Source organism: Electrona antarctica (genome assembly GCF_951216825.1).
Source record: "Electrona antarctica genome assembly, chromosome: 7".
NCBI classification, from domain to species: domain Eukaryota; kingdom Metazoa; phylum Chordata; class Actinopteri; order Myctophiformes; family Myctophidae; genus Electrona; species Electrona antarctica.
The window spans coordinates 28894063-28909687 of NC_136812.1; the positions used below are offsets into that span (position 1 = coordinate 28894063).

General features: G+C 40.1%; 1 protein-coding gene across 2 annotated transcripts in view; it reads right to left on the minus strand.

The window, feature by feature from the left end:
• Positions 1 to 14673, minus strand: part of cUnh1orf210 (chromosome Un C1orf210 homolog) — a 64894-nt gene extending 50221 nt beyond the window's left edge. The window contains exons 1-4 of one of the 2 annotated variants that reach the window (XM_079505689.1): positions 14549 to 14673; positions 8640 to 9221; positions 8158 to 8352; positions 7280 to 7517 (exon numbers count right to left, since the gene is read on the minus strand). In XM_079505689.1, coding sequence (XP_079361815.1) covers positions 7303 to 7517; positions 8158 to 8352; positions 8640 to 8697 — 468 coding nt within the window. In that variant the 5' untranslated portion in view covers positions 8698 to 9221; positions 14549 to 14673 and the 3' untranslated portion in view covers positions 7280 to 7302. Of the gene's footprint in view, positions 1 to 6559; positions 7518 to 8157; positions 8353 to 8639; positions 9222 to 14548 lie in introns of those variants that run through there. The other variant, XM_079505688.1, reaches the window with a different exon arrangement.
• Positions 14674 to 15625: the final 952 nt, after the last annotated feature.

Consider the following 15625-nt stretch of genomic DNA (forward strand, 5'->3'; position numbering starts at 1 on the left):
ATCCTCAATGTTAATTTAGTACTATTTAGAATAGTATTGATAACTCATTTATTTTTCATGTGTTCAATGGGTGGAATTTAAGTTTAATGTGAAATGTGTTTTGTTTTATTTGACAGTTCGTTCGTTTAAAATTATTTTGTTGGTTGAGCTGAGTACAGCATATTGCTAAAAAAATTTATACATTAAATTTTAACACTGAAGCTCATCTATTTCCCAGTTCCTTTTTGTATTCCTTTTGCATGCAAGTTTGCTGTGTCGTTTTTGGAAAAAATGTTTTGTTTGTATTTAGTGTTGAACACAGCACCTTTATTATAGTTATGATATATAGGTCAGTTTAATATGCTTCAGTTTATGCTTTCATGATATATGTACGTCAGTTTATTTAGTCAGGTGACTAAATGCAACAATAATCAGGTATAGTAGATAAGACAGAACAGTAAACACCAACAAGGGGAGGCAGGAAGGCACAGAACAAAGTCACAAAACCAACAGAAAACGCAAAACCAAACGGAACAGGAACACATGGCATAATACAGAACATCCAGTCCTTAGTTGGTTCAAAACCAACTAAGGACTGTAGTATAAGTGAACAAGTGTTCAATGACCACAATAATAACTACCTTTCTTAACATGAGCATTTACAGAACATGAAACAACAACATAACAACCATGATAGTCATGCCATATAAGTCATGCCAAATAAGAGTCCCAGTGGTTTAGAGCTATAAGTCGCTGTTCAAATTCAAAGGCAGAGGAGTGGTGCGTGACACAAGGTCACAACACCTTGCATTGTGAACTTGTCAAGCTTGTCTGGCATTATTGAAACTCAAAATGACATGCCCAACATAATAGAGAAGCCAGATAATGTTTAACGTTTGTATCAAATAGGTCAGTCAATGGAAAACGTCATATTCAAGGGTAAGGGCAAAATGTAATCATGCCTAGGTGGAAAACAACTTTGACAGTTGCATGGTGTTGACACAGATATGAACTATACTAAGTAAGTACCTCAACATTATTGTCTTTCTAAATTGTCATAATTGGCAAACATTTTGCAAAATGAGAAGATCTACAATCTCACAACTGTTGTGAGCTTGTGGATCAGCTATTTCCAGTGAAGAGATTTAAGGGGGAAAAAGTAGGGGACCATAGACCCCTGGGTCTCCGGTCAATAGGGTTTAAACATGGTTAAACCTTATTATGAGTGAAACTCATAATAAGTGCCGTATGCCCCTCCTTCCGAGGGGCATACGGCACGCCTAAATCACAGCTGTTTGACTAAACAATCGCTTATGAGTTGAGGTAACAACAGTCAAGGATCCATAGAGTTCCTTTTATTAGAGTAAATCACAAGGGAGTAGTGCAGCCATGTCATCAGGAACACAATACATGCTACAAAAGAATGGCAATTGACTGCTGTTTTGTTGTTGATGAGTAGGCTACAATGCAAAATCCTGATTGTTACTCTAACTGTGAGTGTAAAAGAGTGTCCCAAAAGAGTGTCCCAACACTCAGCTTTTTATTGTGTACACTGCAAAATCCTCAATGTTAATTTAACTCTGAGTGTTATGGGTCCATTTGGTTCCATTTGTACACTCAGATTAACACTCAGGATTTTACTGTGTAGGCTTACGTAGAGTTTCAAAGATGTTTTTTTTATACCAGAGGAGCAGGATTTGTGGCTCTGCCCTAACACCATCATGGAGCTGAGCTCTCTTTACAAACCGACCAGGTCTTGCACGTTATTTCCAAGCATTTTTGTCTTTAAGTGGAGGGTGCTAGCTACAGTAATAATAATAATAATATATACGATTTATATAGCGCTTTTCTGGGTACCCAAAGTCGCTTTACAGAACAGAAGTACAGACATTTTTATTAGAAAACTAGTTAAAATGTTAAAAGGTTAAAAACTAGAAATCAAAATAAAAAAAGGACCATCAAGAAGGGTGTGTGGGGGGGTTATGTAGGGGAAGCCAGTTTGAAAAGGTGGGTTTTGAGTGTGCTTTTGAACATTTCGAAGCTGGGGACAGTACAGTACAGTACAGTACAGTACAGTACAGTACAGTACAGTACAGTACAGTACAGTACAGTACAGTACAGTACAGTACCACTCACTTCAGACGGGTCTGATTTTTTATATATATAAATATTACTACTGTTTTGAAGCTTATGTTTACATTGTATAGCTGAAAAAGCTAATTGCACAGCTGTATTGTTGTATACATATTTTTATTTGTTTACTGTTACTATTTTGTTAGAGGGCATAAGACAGACAGACAGACAGACAGACAAACTGTTTCCAAAGCACGCCCGCGAATTCGGCGCCCGCGGGCTACAATCCTGCTTAGGGCCCCTTGGAGGCCAGAATCGGCACTGTAAGCAGTGCCGATTAGATATAGGCTACATTTAGTAGTATAGGGGAGTAAAAAATGAGAAAAGACGGGGCAGCAATAGAAAGAACAACACTTCTATGAGGAGGGTTAGGGGAGAGAACCGTTTAGCCTACTAGACACGTGTCTTTACAAGCGCTGTCACCTTGTTTATGAGGGTACAAAGAAATGTCACACGCTGCTTGTCTGTGCTGCTCTGATCACTCAATTACTTATAGCCGCTGAGCCCAAAACTGGACAGGACCTGTGATGACGTCATGACGTACTTTTTATTTGTGTTTTTGAGGGGCGCTAGCCCCTCCTACTGTATATACATCGTTTTGCAAGAAAAACACTCCTTGGCCTAAAAACGCCCATAGCCATCATCACAAATGTGATGAGGTCAGCACATTTTGGGCACATTTGGGCAAGTGGCTATGGCCGAATTTAGGCCAAGGAGTGTTTTTCGTGCAAAACTAATGCTTGGAATGCATTCAGAATCATAAAAAAGCCCTAGTTTGACATGTCACATGCTACATAAAGCATGATGAAAATACAAAAATGGCCATAACATTTTTTTACGGCATGACATCACAGGTTAAACTCTATGGTTTTGGGCCTGTCCCCCCCCCCCGGACTATTAAGTTCAAAAACACAAACGAAAACAAAAAGAAATGTCGCATTGGCCTTATTCCTTGTTCTTCTTTACAACTTTTAAACAAAAAAAACAACCTTGGATTTCAGCTCATTGATATGCAACCAGCAACCTGTATGTTCATTGGTGGCGAAACAAATAATCGTTGAGAAGGTGACAAAGGTTAAAACTTAAGTTTGATATCAAACTTTAAAAATATATTGTAGATAGATATGCTGTTTTATATTCTTACCATTAAACCTAATTGAAGACATTCACTACCTCTGGTTAGCTACTGTACATCAGGATACCTGGTTTTGTAGTGTAGATTTTGTGATCTTGATGTCTTCTTTTATCTAGAGCTTGTAGATCTGCTGTGTTTTATACTAATAATTTCAGTTGTTTATAATAGAGTACTTATGACTGTATATATATACAGCCAGGGAGAAAATCAGAGGTCTGCCGGTAGACTGCATGCAAGTAATATGACCCGGGGCCCTAAAATTTGTCACGGCCACCCTTGGCAGAATAATAATAATAATAATAATAATAAAACTTTATTTATATAGCACTTTTTTAAACAAAGTTACAAAGTGCTTTGAACAGTCAGACATCAATAACAACAGAATACATCCCAGGTGCAAAAGAAAAAACAGTAGAAAATGCAAAATAACAATAACAATAAAAATCAGGGAGATGCAAAGGCTATTCTATAAAAATTGGTCTTTAGGAGGGTTTTAGAATGTGTTAGAGACTGGGTTAGCCTCAGTTCCTCTGGTAGGCTATTCCAGAGCCATGGGGCCTTAACCACAAAAGCCTGATCCCCTTTAGTGACCATTTTAGCCTTATGGGTCACCTTCAGTAGAACCTGACCCGATGACCTTAAGGTACGTGGCGGCACATACAATTCTACCATGTTGCATAAGTAGCTAGGCGCTAGACCATTAAGAGCTTTAAAAGTTAATAATAAAATCTTAAAATCAATGCGAAAGGATACTGGCAACCAATAAAGTGCAGCTAAAACCGGAGTTAAATGCTCAAATCTCCTGGTACCTGTGATGAGCCTAGCTGCCGCATTTTGTACCAGCTGTAGGCGATGAATTAGGTTTTGGCTGAGACCAGAATACAGGGCATTGCAGTAATCCAAGCGAGAATAGACCAGGGCATTGACAACAGTTTTGAGGTTATCCGAAGAGAGGAAAGATTTGATCTTGTAGATGTTTCTGAGGTGCATAAAGCAGGTCTGTACTACCTTTTTTATTTGGCATTCAAAACGGAGTTCCGAATCAAACTGGACACCCAGGTTTCTCGCAACAGAGGTCACATTTGTTGCCAGGGGGCCAAGACTGTTTATGAAAATTTCAATCAGTTCATTGATTTACCAATAAATAACCATTCGATTTATTGTCTCCACCAGGCCGAAGGCATGGGGAGAGAGTATGTTTTGCACTCTGTCCGTCCGTCTGTGTGTCCGTCCGTCCGTCCGTCTGTGAACAGCTAATCTCCGGCACCGATGATGCCAACGATGAACCTCGATGAACCTCTGCCCCAAATTTTCCAGAACGGCCTGTTATAGCGCCACCAGGAGGCCGGCTTTTGAAAAACACATTCTTTTATATTACTCCTCCAGATTCTGTCCAAAAATCCTGCAAATCGTTACACACTATCTCTATAGTCATGTGTTCAAGATGGATCTGTCCGATATTTCATATTCCATCCTAATTGGCTAAAATTCGCTTTCAAAGTTTGCAGGATTTAACCGTTTTGAACAAAAAGCCTCAAATCATGTACGCAGCGTGCAATTCACGTGAAATATTTCACAGACTTTCTTACTAGGCTGAGGAATATATCCCACCCTTTTCACATTGGCCTGTTATAGTGCCACCAACAGGTGGATTTTTGCAAAACACATTTTTGGAACAAAATGCCTCAAATCATCCAATTGCCATCAATGGTGTAAGAACCCTTTTCACATTGGCCTATTATAGCGCCATCAGGAGGCCACAACCTGACTTTTTCTCACACCAATTTAGAATGGTGCTTCACCAGATACACATCCTTCCATACTTAGATCGATTCAGGAGATAGAGTATTTATACGCACAGGGGTATTAGATCTTTGCAACATGTACTATAGCTATACTATATCTACAAGGAAACATGCTCCCAGTTTCAGCCAAAAGAATGTGCACAAATCACAAAAAAGTCTTGTAGAACGACCTTACCCACCAATAACCATCCCATTTCAATAGAAATCTATTCTTACGGTTTTAAAGTGTCACCATGTTTCTTTGATAATGATTTCTGTCTTCCATTAATTTTACAGGATGCATATTGAGGAGATTTTAAGGCACAACCTAAAGACATGCAAATTAACTACATTTCAGTCAGACAACTCACAAATAGATTTAACCAATATTTATTATAAAATGAGAATAGAAGTGTGCATATGATATTTGACTAGGCGTTCGGCTCTGCTGCATTTTCTTCCTGCTCGGCACGATTAAGCACCATCATAAAACATTAAGAGCAGGGAGATAGATATACAATAAAAACCCCATGGGGAACATACATAACAGAGCCCACCGGTGGTGCTGGGGTGGTGGTGGTGGTGGTATATCTGACTGAACTAACTCTGCAAGCTACGTATCATTTACTTTTTGTTTTGTACAAGCAGGTGTTTAGAAGGAAAAGTTGGACATATGCTATAATCCATCTCTTCGTCTATCCTGGGGTAAAATTTGGAGAATGGATGAACTCTTGTAAATAAGTGTCTTTAGAGGAAACTGGTTTGGTTGACGTTACTCAATGTTATGAACCACATACTGTATAACTAGCATCAGTAAACTCTGAACAATAACTAGCGTAGTAGTAGTAAAGTCCCAGATGGATGACAGATTCCGTAGAGTGGATTAAAATACTTTTTTATTGAAAACTACGGAACAACAGGTTATATAAACGCATTGCGCACATTAACCGGACAGGTGGGGCAGCAGGGTAATTAACCGGACAGGTGGGGCAGCAGGGTAATTAACCGGACAGGTGGGGCAGCAGGGTAAGCACCATAGACAGGTGGGGCAGCAGGGTAAGCACCATAGATTTTGCATTTGTACATATTCAGAGTAGCTACGGAGGCAGGGGATTTCGGGCTCCTCACCATGGGACATGAGACCTTAGACTCTCGTAGATTGAAAATGTCAGAATCGATAAATACATCTACGAGAGTCTAAATGATGTCAGTGGTATCCCCTTTTATGCCCATATATGGAGTTCTTTGTCAGGCATGCCCAAATATGGAGTCTATGCAGATGTCAGAAGTCAGTGGGACGAACCATAGGTATGCCCAAATATGGAGTCTGGTCCGGCAGAGGCCTTGTGATGTCAGGCCGGGCCTTTTGTGGCGGTTCTGGACAACCATGGGTTCGACCGACTCAACACCGGCACTGCACTTCCTGTGGGGGTGTGGAACGCGTGTGTCGAATTTGAAGTAGGTGGGGCGAACGGTTCTCAAGTTACGTGGATTACAGACGTACAGATCTACACACAGAGACTTGGTGCATTTATGTTAGATTTAGTTTACAGAACATTAGCCTACACTTTTGATCAAAAATGGCATGGCGGGAAAATATTATATGAAGTGAAATGATGAAACAAAGCGAAGTGAAATGGGAGAGAAAACATTTTTCATGCTGAGCGCCCCCAAATAAATAAGTAAATAATTTACATGGGAATGTGGATAAGGACCCCAGCCCCAGCCCAGGTACATGTCTGACAATTTAACCCTTAGAAGGGGGAATTACAGTAGGTACAGTGCCAGAGATCAGTGACATCTTAATTCAATTGTCTGTGCCAATTATCTCATTATACTAACAACAAACAAGCACCAATAAGGACCTTTAGGGGGGGGAACCTATGCCATTAGGCTCTAAATTGCCACCTCGATTCGAACCGGCATGGGCCTCCCCCATGGGAAATCAAACTAAGCCTCAGATGTTTGATCTTAGATTCTAAAGGGAACCCAACCTGGCAACCTCCACTGGGAAACACAATGCCAGATGAGATGCCAATGCAATCACCTGGATTCTAACCTGGCCTGGGTGTCTTGCATGGGAAACCAAACATTTACTGCTCATCCAAAGGGAAATTGCAAAACTGTTTCCTTAGATTGAGACACAATTGATGCTCCATTTCAGTTTGCAAAGAATTTTCTAATAATGGGAATGAGTAGTGATTCTTAGGGCTCGATCTAGGCAAACAAAACTATGCTGATACATAGCCTAAACTTAACGTGACTCTGCCACTAAGCGATGGTGAATTCAATTTCATCCATCTCTTCCTCTTCGTCAGCAGCAGTCTCATCCAGGTGTTCCAATGCCCTCTGTGCCCGCTCCCTCTCGCTGGCCTGAATGTAGTTATCTTCGATGAAGCCATCATCATCTTCTTCCTCATTCATATGATCGCCAGAGTGGGGGTTCATTCCATGCCCCTCATGCATGGGAAATTCCACGTCCAAGCCTAGAATTAGCAGTAAAACATATATTCAACCAGTGCAATGTTCCACTGTTATTCGGAAAAGGGGGAGAGATTTGAGGTGATTTCTATCTCTCTTATTAAATTACCAACTGGATACAGCAAGGAATTCCTGTAAATCCTTTACTGTGGCATAGAAGAATACAGTTAGTGTTTATCATCATGATGAAACTCTCCCAAAGGTAGAAAGCAGAAAGGCAAGGCTAATGTTATGATACAATGTAGAGCTGCTCCACTGACAGTGATTAGTGAACTGGCTTTGTGAAATCACATGATGTTTGTAAATTCGCAACCAAATTAACTTTTAATTATGGCAGCGTTATCACTCCACAACCAGAAAATCCGCCTCCCAGAAAGCTATCCATTTTAAAGACACAGTTTGCTTTTCCATCTTTTTTGTTTTTTTTTCTGGCTGTGGGAGGCAGTTAAATGTTCATAATGTAATACAGACAGAGCCACCTTCCTTCTTAAAGGTGAAATTAAGTGGCACTCTCTTATCTCCCTTTTACCTTGATGTGTTGATTTTAGTTGGTTTTATCTTTACAAAGCACATTCCATAATGTGATAACAAGCACTCAATATATATGAAATATTAAAAAATAAATGCGTTAGAAAAGGGCCAAACCTGAGCGGTCACACTGGCTAACAGTCTCTTCCTCCCTCAGCCGCGTGTGTCTGTAGGACGCTAGGTAGCTTTGCACCACCTGACATTTAGCCAAGAGTGCAATGAGAATGGAGATGGAGATGGCTGTAGCCAGAACCGCCACCAGGAACTCCCAGTTGTGAGAGTTGGGTTTGCCTACCTGGCCAGCTACCGTGTCTGTATGAGAGGGGGTATGCAGAAAATCACACTTTTCAATAATCAAGCAGTTTTGAATGATGATGTTCATTAACTTTGAGCCTAATTTATACTTTGTCATGTGACTGTGTTAGCGACATGATTGTACAACAAGGTTTAAACCCTCGTTTTAAAAATGACACTATCCTCAACTATCCTCATGATCGTATTTTCACCACATATTTTGCTGCCTTAGGTAGACCAAATAATATATGTCTGTTTTTATTGTGGATTTCAGCAGCAAAGTAATTCCATTCTTAATTTCTTACCATTTTGGGTAGTTCCTGGGATAGCTGTTGTAAGTGAAGTATTTGATGTTAGAGCCATCTGGATTTGTTCTAGTTTGGAGAGATTGAGAGAATTGTCTCTCTTAGAGGTTGACTTTTCCTGTGTGGCTTGCTTCTTTATTAAGGAAGTCTTGTCTTTGACTATTTTGCCTGCATGTAAGACACACAGTCAATACAGGTGTAGTCCTGCAGCCTGTTGTAGAGATACATGCTCTGACATAAGGTGGTTCATTGCAGGGTCTATTGGAAGTCTACTAAAGTAACTAAAACAGGATGGAAAAGGACCCTTCCGCTCAGTGGTTCAATAATGTAATGTTCAAATCAGGTTTCTGTTAAACTGTCCTGACCATGCCAAATGTGGATGGGGTTAAATATAAATGCTGCAGAGCTGGCCTCTCCCCAGGTGGGGGAGGTAGTTGCCTGAGAGATTGATGGTGACCACACAGGGTCACCAGAACTCCACTAGGTGGCGAGGTTGAGTGATGTCTTCCCAGGCCAGTTCAGTGACAGGTCAAGGGTGGTGGTGGCATTATTGTTGTTTTGAGAACTAAATGGTGCCCCGGCCTAGAGAGAGAGAGAGAGAGAGAGAGAGAGAGAGAGAGAGAAATAAAGCAGCTACGTTTTGTGACAAAGTACTGCTATCTGCATCTTTCCATAATAATAATTAAATGCCAGAAGAGTGTGCCAGTAAATGCATATTTCATAAATGAGAAAGGGGTACAAAAAAGACTTTCATTATCAAATGTCAAGGCAAGCTGTGGGGACATAACTGTAAAAATCTTGACAGACAGTGAAACAGCAGATGCTGTGGAGAAGTACCATCAACAACAGGAAAAGTGTGCCACAAACAGGATGTTCCTATACAGTATGTAAGCCTCATTGACAATCAACAAAGGCACAATGAGAGACTGTGTGTGCGTGGGCGGGTGGACGCGTGCAAATGTGTATGCATGTTTGTTAGTTCCAATTAGTTCATGGTCATCATTGTAGTTGTACCAATACTGCCTCAACTGCTTGACAGTTGTGGATCATATGGTTTGCAATTGTAACGTCTAGTATCTTTTAATTCAACTTTGTCTCCAGGTAACTGTCAAACTGAATACAACACCATCATAAAATCATGTGTTGATATAGTGTTGGACCTCAATAAACTATGGGTACAATGAGTTTACATACATTGGCATAGACCCAATACGTGTGGAAGTTTATTGGTGAGATACAGTATGAGAACATTTTCTTACAGGAAAATGTGTGTATTTCTAATGGTGGTTGAAAGCATTGTTACAGGCAAATCTCTAAAATGTTCCATGTAATGTTCCAAGTAATTAGCCTAATGGGACATAAAATGTTCAACTGCCTTAAGATCTGGTGACTGACGACAATAATCTATCTATCTATTCAACCCTGTTTCTAGACTAGTTTTCTACTTCATAATCAGAGGTGGGGAAACCCCAAGTTCTGTGTCATTCACACTGATTATATTATCCCATGTGTCATTCTTAATTAAAGTGGGTAAAATAATCAGGCTTGTAAAATTATTAAAATACTAGAAGCTCGACCGGCCTTCGGACGATCCGAGTGAGACACACTTTATCTGAAATTTAAGAACATACATGGGGTGCTCGCTGGCCTAGTGGTCCAGGCGCATGCCACATATAGGCTCTGGCCAGCACGTTGTGTGTTCGAGTCCCGTTCATGATGCATGCCTCTCCCTGTCCCTGCCTCTCCCTGTCTCTCACTCCCTCTTTCCTGTCCGTCTTGCAAACGTGATGTGTGAAAACATAACAATGGAAAGGGGCATGATCCACTCCGCACCACTTTACAAATGTAAGATAGGATTGATTGATTGATTGATTGATTGAAGTATTTATTGCAGAATGGGTACATTACAAACAAAAGTACAACTCATTAGAAAAACTGTGAACGACACCATGATAAAGCATTACCACACTTGTTTACAACAGGGTCCACCATTTTCAATTCATCAGAATATTTAGAGATGTACAAAATACACTTCTATATATAAAAAAAACCAGGAAATGGCTGTTGCTAGGGCGTTCCACATTTTGGTGGCATAGGAGCGAAATTAATTTAGTCCCTTGTTTGTGCCGAATCTGGGTTGCACATGTTTGTTGAACTCCCTCTGGTGTTGTGCGTGTGGACTTCGTTGACATTAAGGAAGTATTTAGACAGGTAGGTCAGGCCGGTACCGTGGCACATCTATGCACGGAATATCTATGTTCACAGTGAAAGGGGGTGTTGTTGAGAAGAACCACACGCATACTCCCTATATGCATAATGTCATTTGGGAAACCCAGCCATTAAATACTTCAATCAATCTATGTTCTCTCCCCTCCAGGTAGGATTGCATCCAGCTCACTGATGTCCTATCAAAACCAATTGCTTTCAGCTTATTAACCAGTATGGAGTGGTTCACGGCGTCGAAAGCCTTTTGGAGGTCCGGCATGATCATGCCGCAGTATTTGCCAGCATCCACCTTGTGTTTGATGTGGTCCCTCAAATAGAGGAGGCATGTGTCAGTGGAGAGGGATGTTCTGAATCCAGATTGGAAATAGTTTTTTAGTGGCAAGATACTTTTCAACCTGTTCATAGACTATTTTTTTTCCATCACTTTCGGATGGAGCTAAGGATAGCTACAAGGACTGACACTCCTTCAAGTATGACTTGACACAAATGCAAATATTTCAGAGTTCTTTCATAACAACAAGTGATGGGCAGAAAGGTAATCCTGGTGTATAAGTTTGCATGCTTACCCTTTCACAACAAGTAAGCTTACTCATACTCATAGTATTTGCATTATGGCCGAGATGATGCCACCCGACAAGTTTTTCCTGTATCTGTTCATTGTATTATAACAACATGCACTATCTAGGTTTAGTTTAACATGCCAAGACACAATATCTATTTTAACATTTCTAAAAGGCACGTCTTTTGAGCTTGAGCTTGGGGTAGGGATTGAATATGGACTGTAATAAATTTACTTGATAGAGTATATCTGTCATATCATCTCCCTTATTTCTCTCTTAAACCCCAGCCACCAATAGGCGGATCATGTTCATATAAATGACCATTGTGGATTTGAACCCCTAGTTCGTTAGTGATAATTGAACTTTGACGGTTTATTAAAAAAATGACACGTTTTGTGAAACGAGAAAACAGCCAGCACTCGTAATGATTTGTCTCACCCGTGAGGAAAACAATGGCCAGGTTTTTTGACCATGGCCGGTCTTCCACAGCATGCGTTTTCTTTACCCGTAAAACTACATTTTCAAACTGGACCTTCTCTCCCCAGTCCCCAAAGCATTTTTTAACCCTCCTCACAATAAAATTTGTTTTGCAAAATAGGCTTCCTGTGTTGTTGTTTTTTGCAGTATTGTGTAGCCCAATTTTCTTTTCTTCCCTCTCTCTTCCTCTCTCTTCCTCTCTGTGTGTCTCTCTCCCTCCCTCTCCCCAGGCTGCCTGCCTCTTATTTGGGGCTCTGAGGTGATTTTTCAGGGAGTCAGTTCAGGCTGGCCAGCCATTAGACCTCTTCCCCTTCGTCTCCTTGCGCTATTCAGCACCCTGGTGTTGGCTGTAAACACACTGGTAAGACTGCCTTTATCTCTTCCTGTCCCGTCCTCACGGCCAAAACACAACAACAACTCATAGTGAGAGAACCCTGTATGTGTGTGTGTGTCTGTGTGTGTCTGTGTGTGTGTGTGTGTGTTAACCACAATCAATTCTCTGGCTAGAGATTAAACAGTGCCAGATGAGCTGTTTTGTTTTTGTTACTGTCAGTGCCATCTTACATCAAAGCAATTTCCTTAAACCTCATTAAAACAATACTGATCCAGTTCTCTATTAATTTTGTTTATGTACTGTACATTACTTAAAATGATGAATAGAACAATAAAAAGATAGGATACAATATAATATAATTATTTCACCAAGCAAATTCAAACTAGAAGGCAACAGTGGTATTCTGTAGGTGCACTAAAGTCTCTCTCTCTCTCTCTCTCTCTCTCTCTCTCTCTCTCTCTCTCTCTCTCTCTCTCTCTCTCTCTCTCTAGTTATACATAGGCCTACAAACCTGTCCTTCATCTGACCCAGGCCTCATGGACCCACAGAGTAGTGAAGAAACCACACTCCTTCCCTTCCCAAGTTATGTGTGTTTGTCATGCTATATGAGATTCATGGTGGGATGCGCTGTACTATTGTTAGTCAAGGCTATGGGAATGCTCAGATTCTGCACTAAGTTGATAACAGGAGGGAGTGATGTTATTAATGTGAGAGACGATTTACGAGCAGCAAGCTCAAAGAGGCCATATGGTGTTAAGGTGGAACGTTTAAATGACTATTTTTTCTTCTTCTTCTTTTGCAAGATAAGCATTATTCTAAATAATCATTAACTTTCTCTTAACATCTAACTGAAGTGAAGCCAAAACAACAACTTGAGTGTACTTGTGTAAAGTGCTTACGTTTTTATTTGCTTTTCCGAAAGGGAACAATGGCGGTGTCAACATAGCAGCCAAAGAAGCAGAGTAAATTAAGAGCAAACTTTCATAACAGTCAAGAACAACACGTAGTGCAGCATCATAAATGATAAAAGCTTACTTACTTACTTACAGTACGTACTTACTTACTTACTTACTTACTTACTGACTGACTGACTGACTGACTGACTGACTGACTGACTGACTGACTGACTGACTTACTTACTTACTTACTTACTTATTATTTTGACAAATGACTGGATGGCTTGAGAGTGAACAATGAATATCAGTTGTGGGGTTAATAAAAGTGAGTTGCCATTTAATGTGAGGTCACACTGGCACACTGTATTTTGTGTCAAAACAGAAGGCACCACATATCAACATGTGGGATGTTCGTTACTGCATAAACAGCATGCAACAGTTAACTGGAAAGGGCCTGTGTTCATTAATGCATTGCTGCTCTGCCCTGTTAGGAATTGTTATAAACTTATTTCTAACCTTATTCTCAGTCAAACAAAATAAAGAATACAAGAACCGCCGCACCGAGCTGTCGGCGCGAGGTTGGTGGAAAAAATCTTGGGCGAGATGGAATTGGGGCGACCTGACCTGTTACCATGGCTAACACCCAACTGGTGTATGCATTTTACCAGTTAACATCTACATTAGCCTTAGCCTACTTAATTTATCATTACATCAGTCTGCAGTCTTTAGCAGCCACTGTATTGCCACCAATGCACAACCGATGGGTATGGAGGCACATGGTATTATGATTAACAGTGTATACATTAAGGACCCCACACACCCCCATACAGTTTTTTTCAGGCTGCTGCCCTCGGGGAAGAGGTACCAAAGTATCAAAGCCAACACAAGCAGACTAAAGAACAGTTTCCTCCCCCAGGCTGTAAGGCTGCTTAACAAGCCTAAATGAACATTGAACATTCCATGGTATTACGGCCTTGTATACTGATCTGAGTTCTTTAAACTTTTTAAAACTTTTATACTTAGTATCGTTATTTAATTATTTACTTTTTTACTTATGTGTATTGTGGAGCATCACCCAACCTAAGTTTTTCACAATGCTGTACCTGTACATCTATGTGACAATAAACACCTTGAACGTACAGTGCTCAGCTATTCATTCTTTCACATGTTCCACTCTTAGTTTACTACTACTACTGTCACTGAAACCTCACATCCAGATGTACTTTATACACGTACTGACAGTATATCTAAAGTGAAAGACGCATGTATGAGGTACACTAATATCAGGTCTACAAAGAGAGACAACTTTATTTGATTCATATGAAGTCAAATTAGTAAATAGCCTACACAACATACAGTAGGGCAATACAAATACTGATTGTAGGAATTTGTGCTGCCCCTTTTTCTGTGTCTTACCTGATCACCTGTTGCTGTAGATTCCTCAAACTCAGGAAGTTCCTACATTAGTTTTGCCTTTGTCTATAAAATGGTACTAACATGTTGTGCAAAGGTTGAATGAGGTGTGCTCTTGCTCTGCACTCACTTCCCAGAAGGACAAGTTAATGAGTAACTTTGTAACTAAGGTGTGCTCCCTCCCGCCTACTTTCTTCTCTATCCAATGGCAGGCCAGATCTGATCCAAAGCAACGCTGTCACTCATAACTTGCCAAACAAGGGAGGGGTTGTGGTTGCTTGGCAATGCTATGGCTTGTAGTGTAGCCTGCAAGTTGTCCCAACCCCTTTATCTACAAAACTGCGTTATCATGTGACCAAATCTTTACCTGGCTGTGAAGTTGGGAAGCACATGGAGAAAGTAGAAAACATTCTTTTACACATCGCTCAAAGTAAGATTTCTACAGGTCCGTTCGAATGAGAAATTAAAGCTAATTCAGCCAGGTCTAAACATGTACGTACATCATTGATAAAACAGTTTTAGCAAATTTAGCAAAGAAATTATCTGAATTATTATTCTAATCAATTCCGTCTACAATGGTGGCTGTGGGGCAAAATTACCAAATGCCCTGGGGTAATTGAGCCAATATCCTAATAATTACATCATGACCTTTAATTTGGATGAATACATTCATTTAAGAGAAGTTTTAAAAATGTATTAATTTCAAATAGGAAAAGTTTCTGAATAACAAACTGTATTTAATTGGTTTTATATTGTTTAACCACTAAGAAAATAAATAAGACTATTTGCAAAAGGGGAATGTATTACATTATTTTTGATAAGTGAATTCATTATTTGTTCAAGTTTAAACTTTAAAAATGTAAATATTACATGGGTCAACTTACCCCTTGACTTACAGTATGCCATATAACCTGCATGCATGCATTTGTGCATGCGACTACGTGCACATGTCATGTCCCTGCATCTGTGTGTTTACTTGTACAGTATGTACATACTGTAAGACAGAGACTTTTTGAGTCCCTGCCAATTGGGATTCCCTCTGGACATGACTTTCTTTGTTCGTCTAAATTGAGATAATCT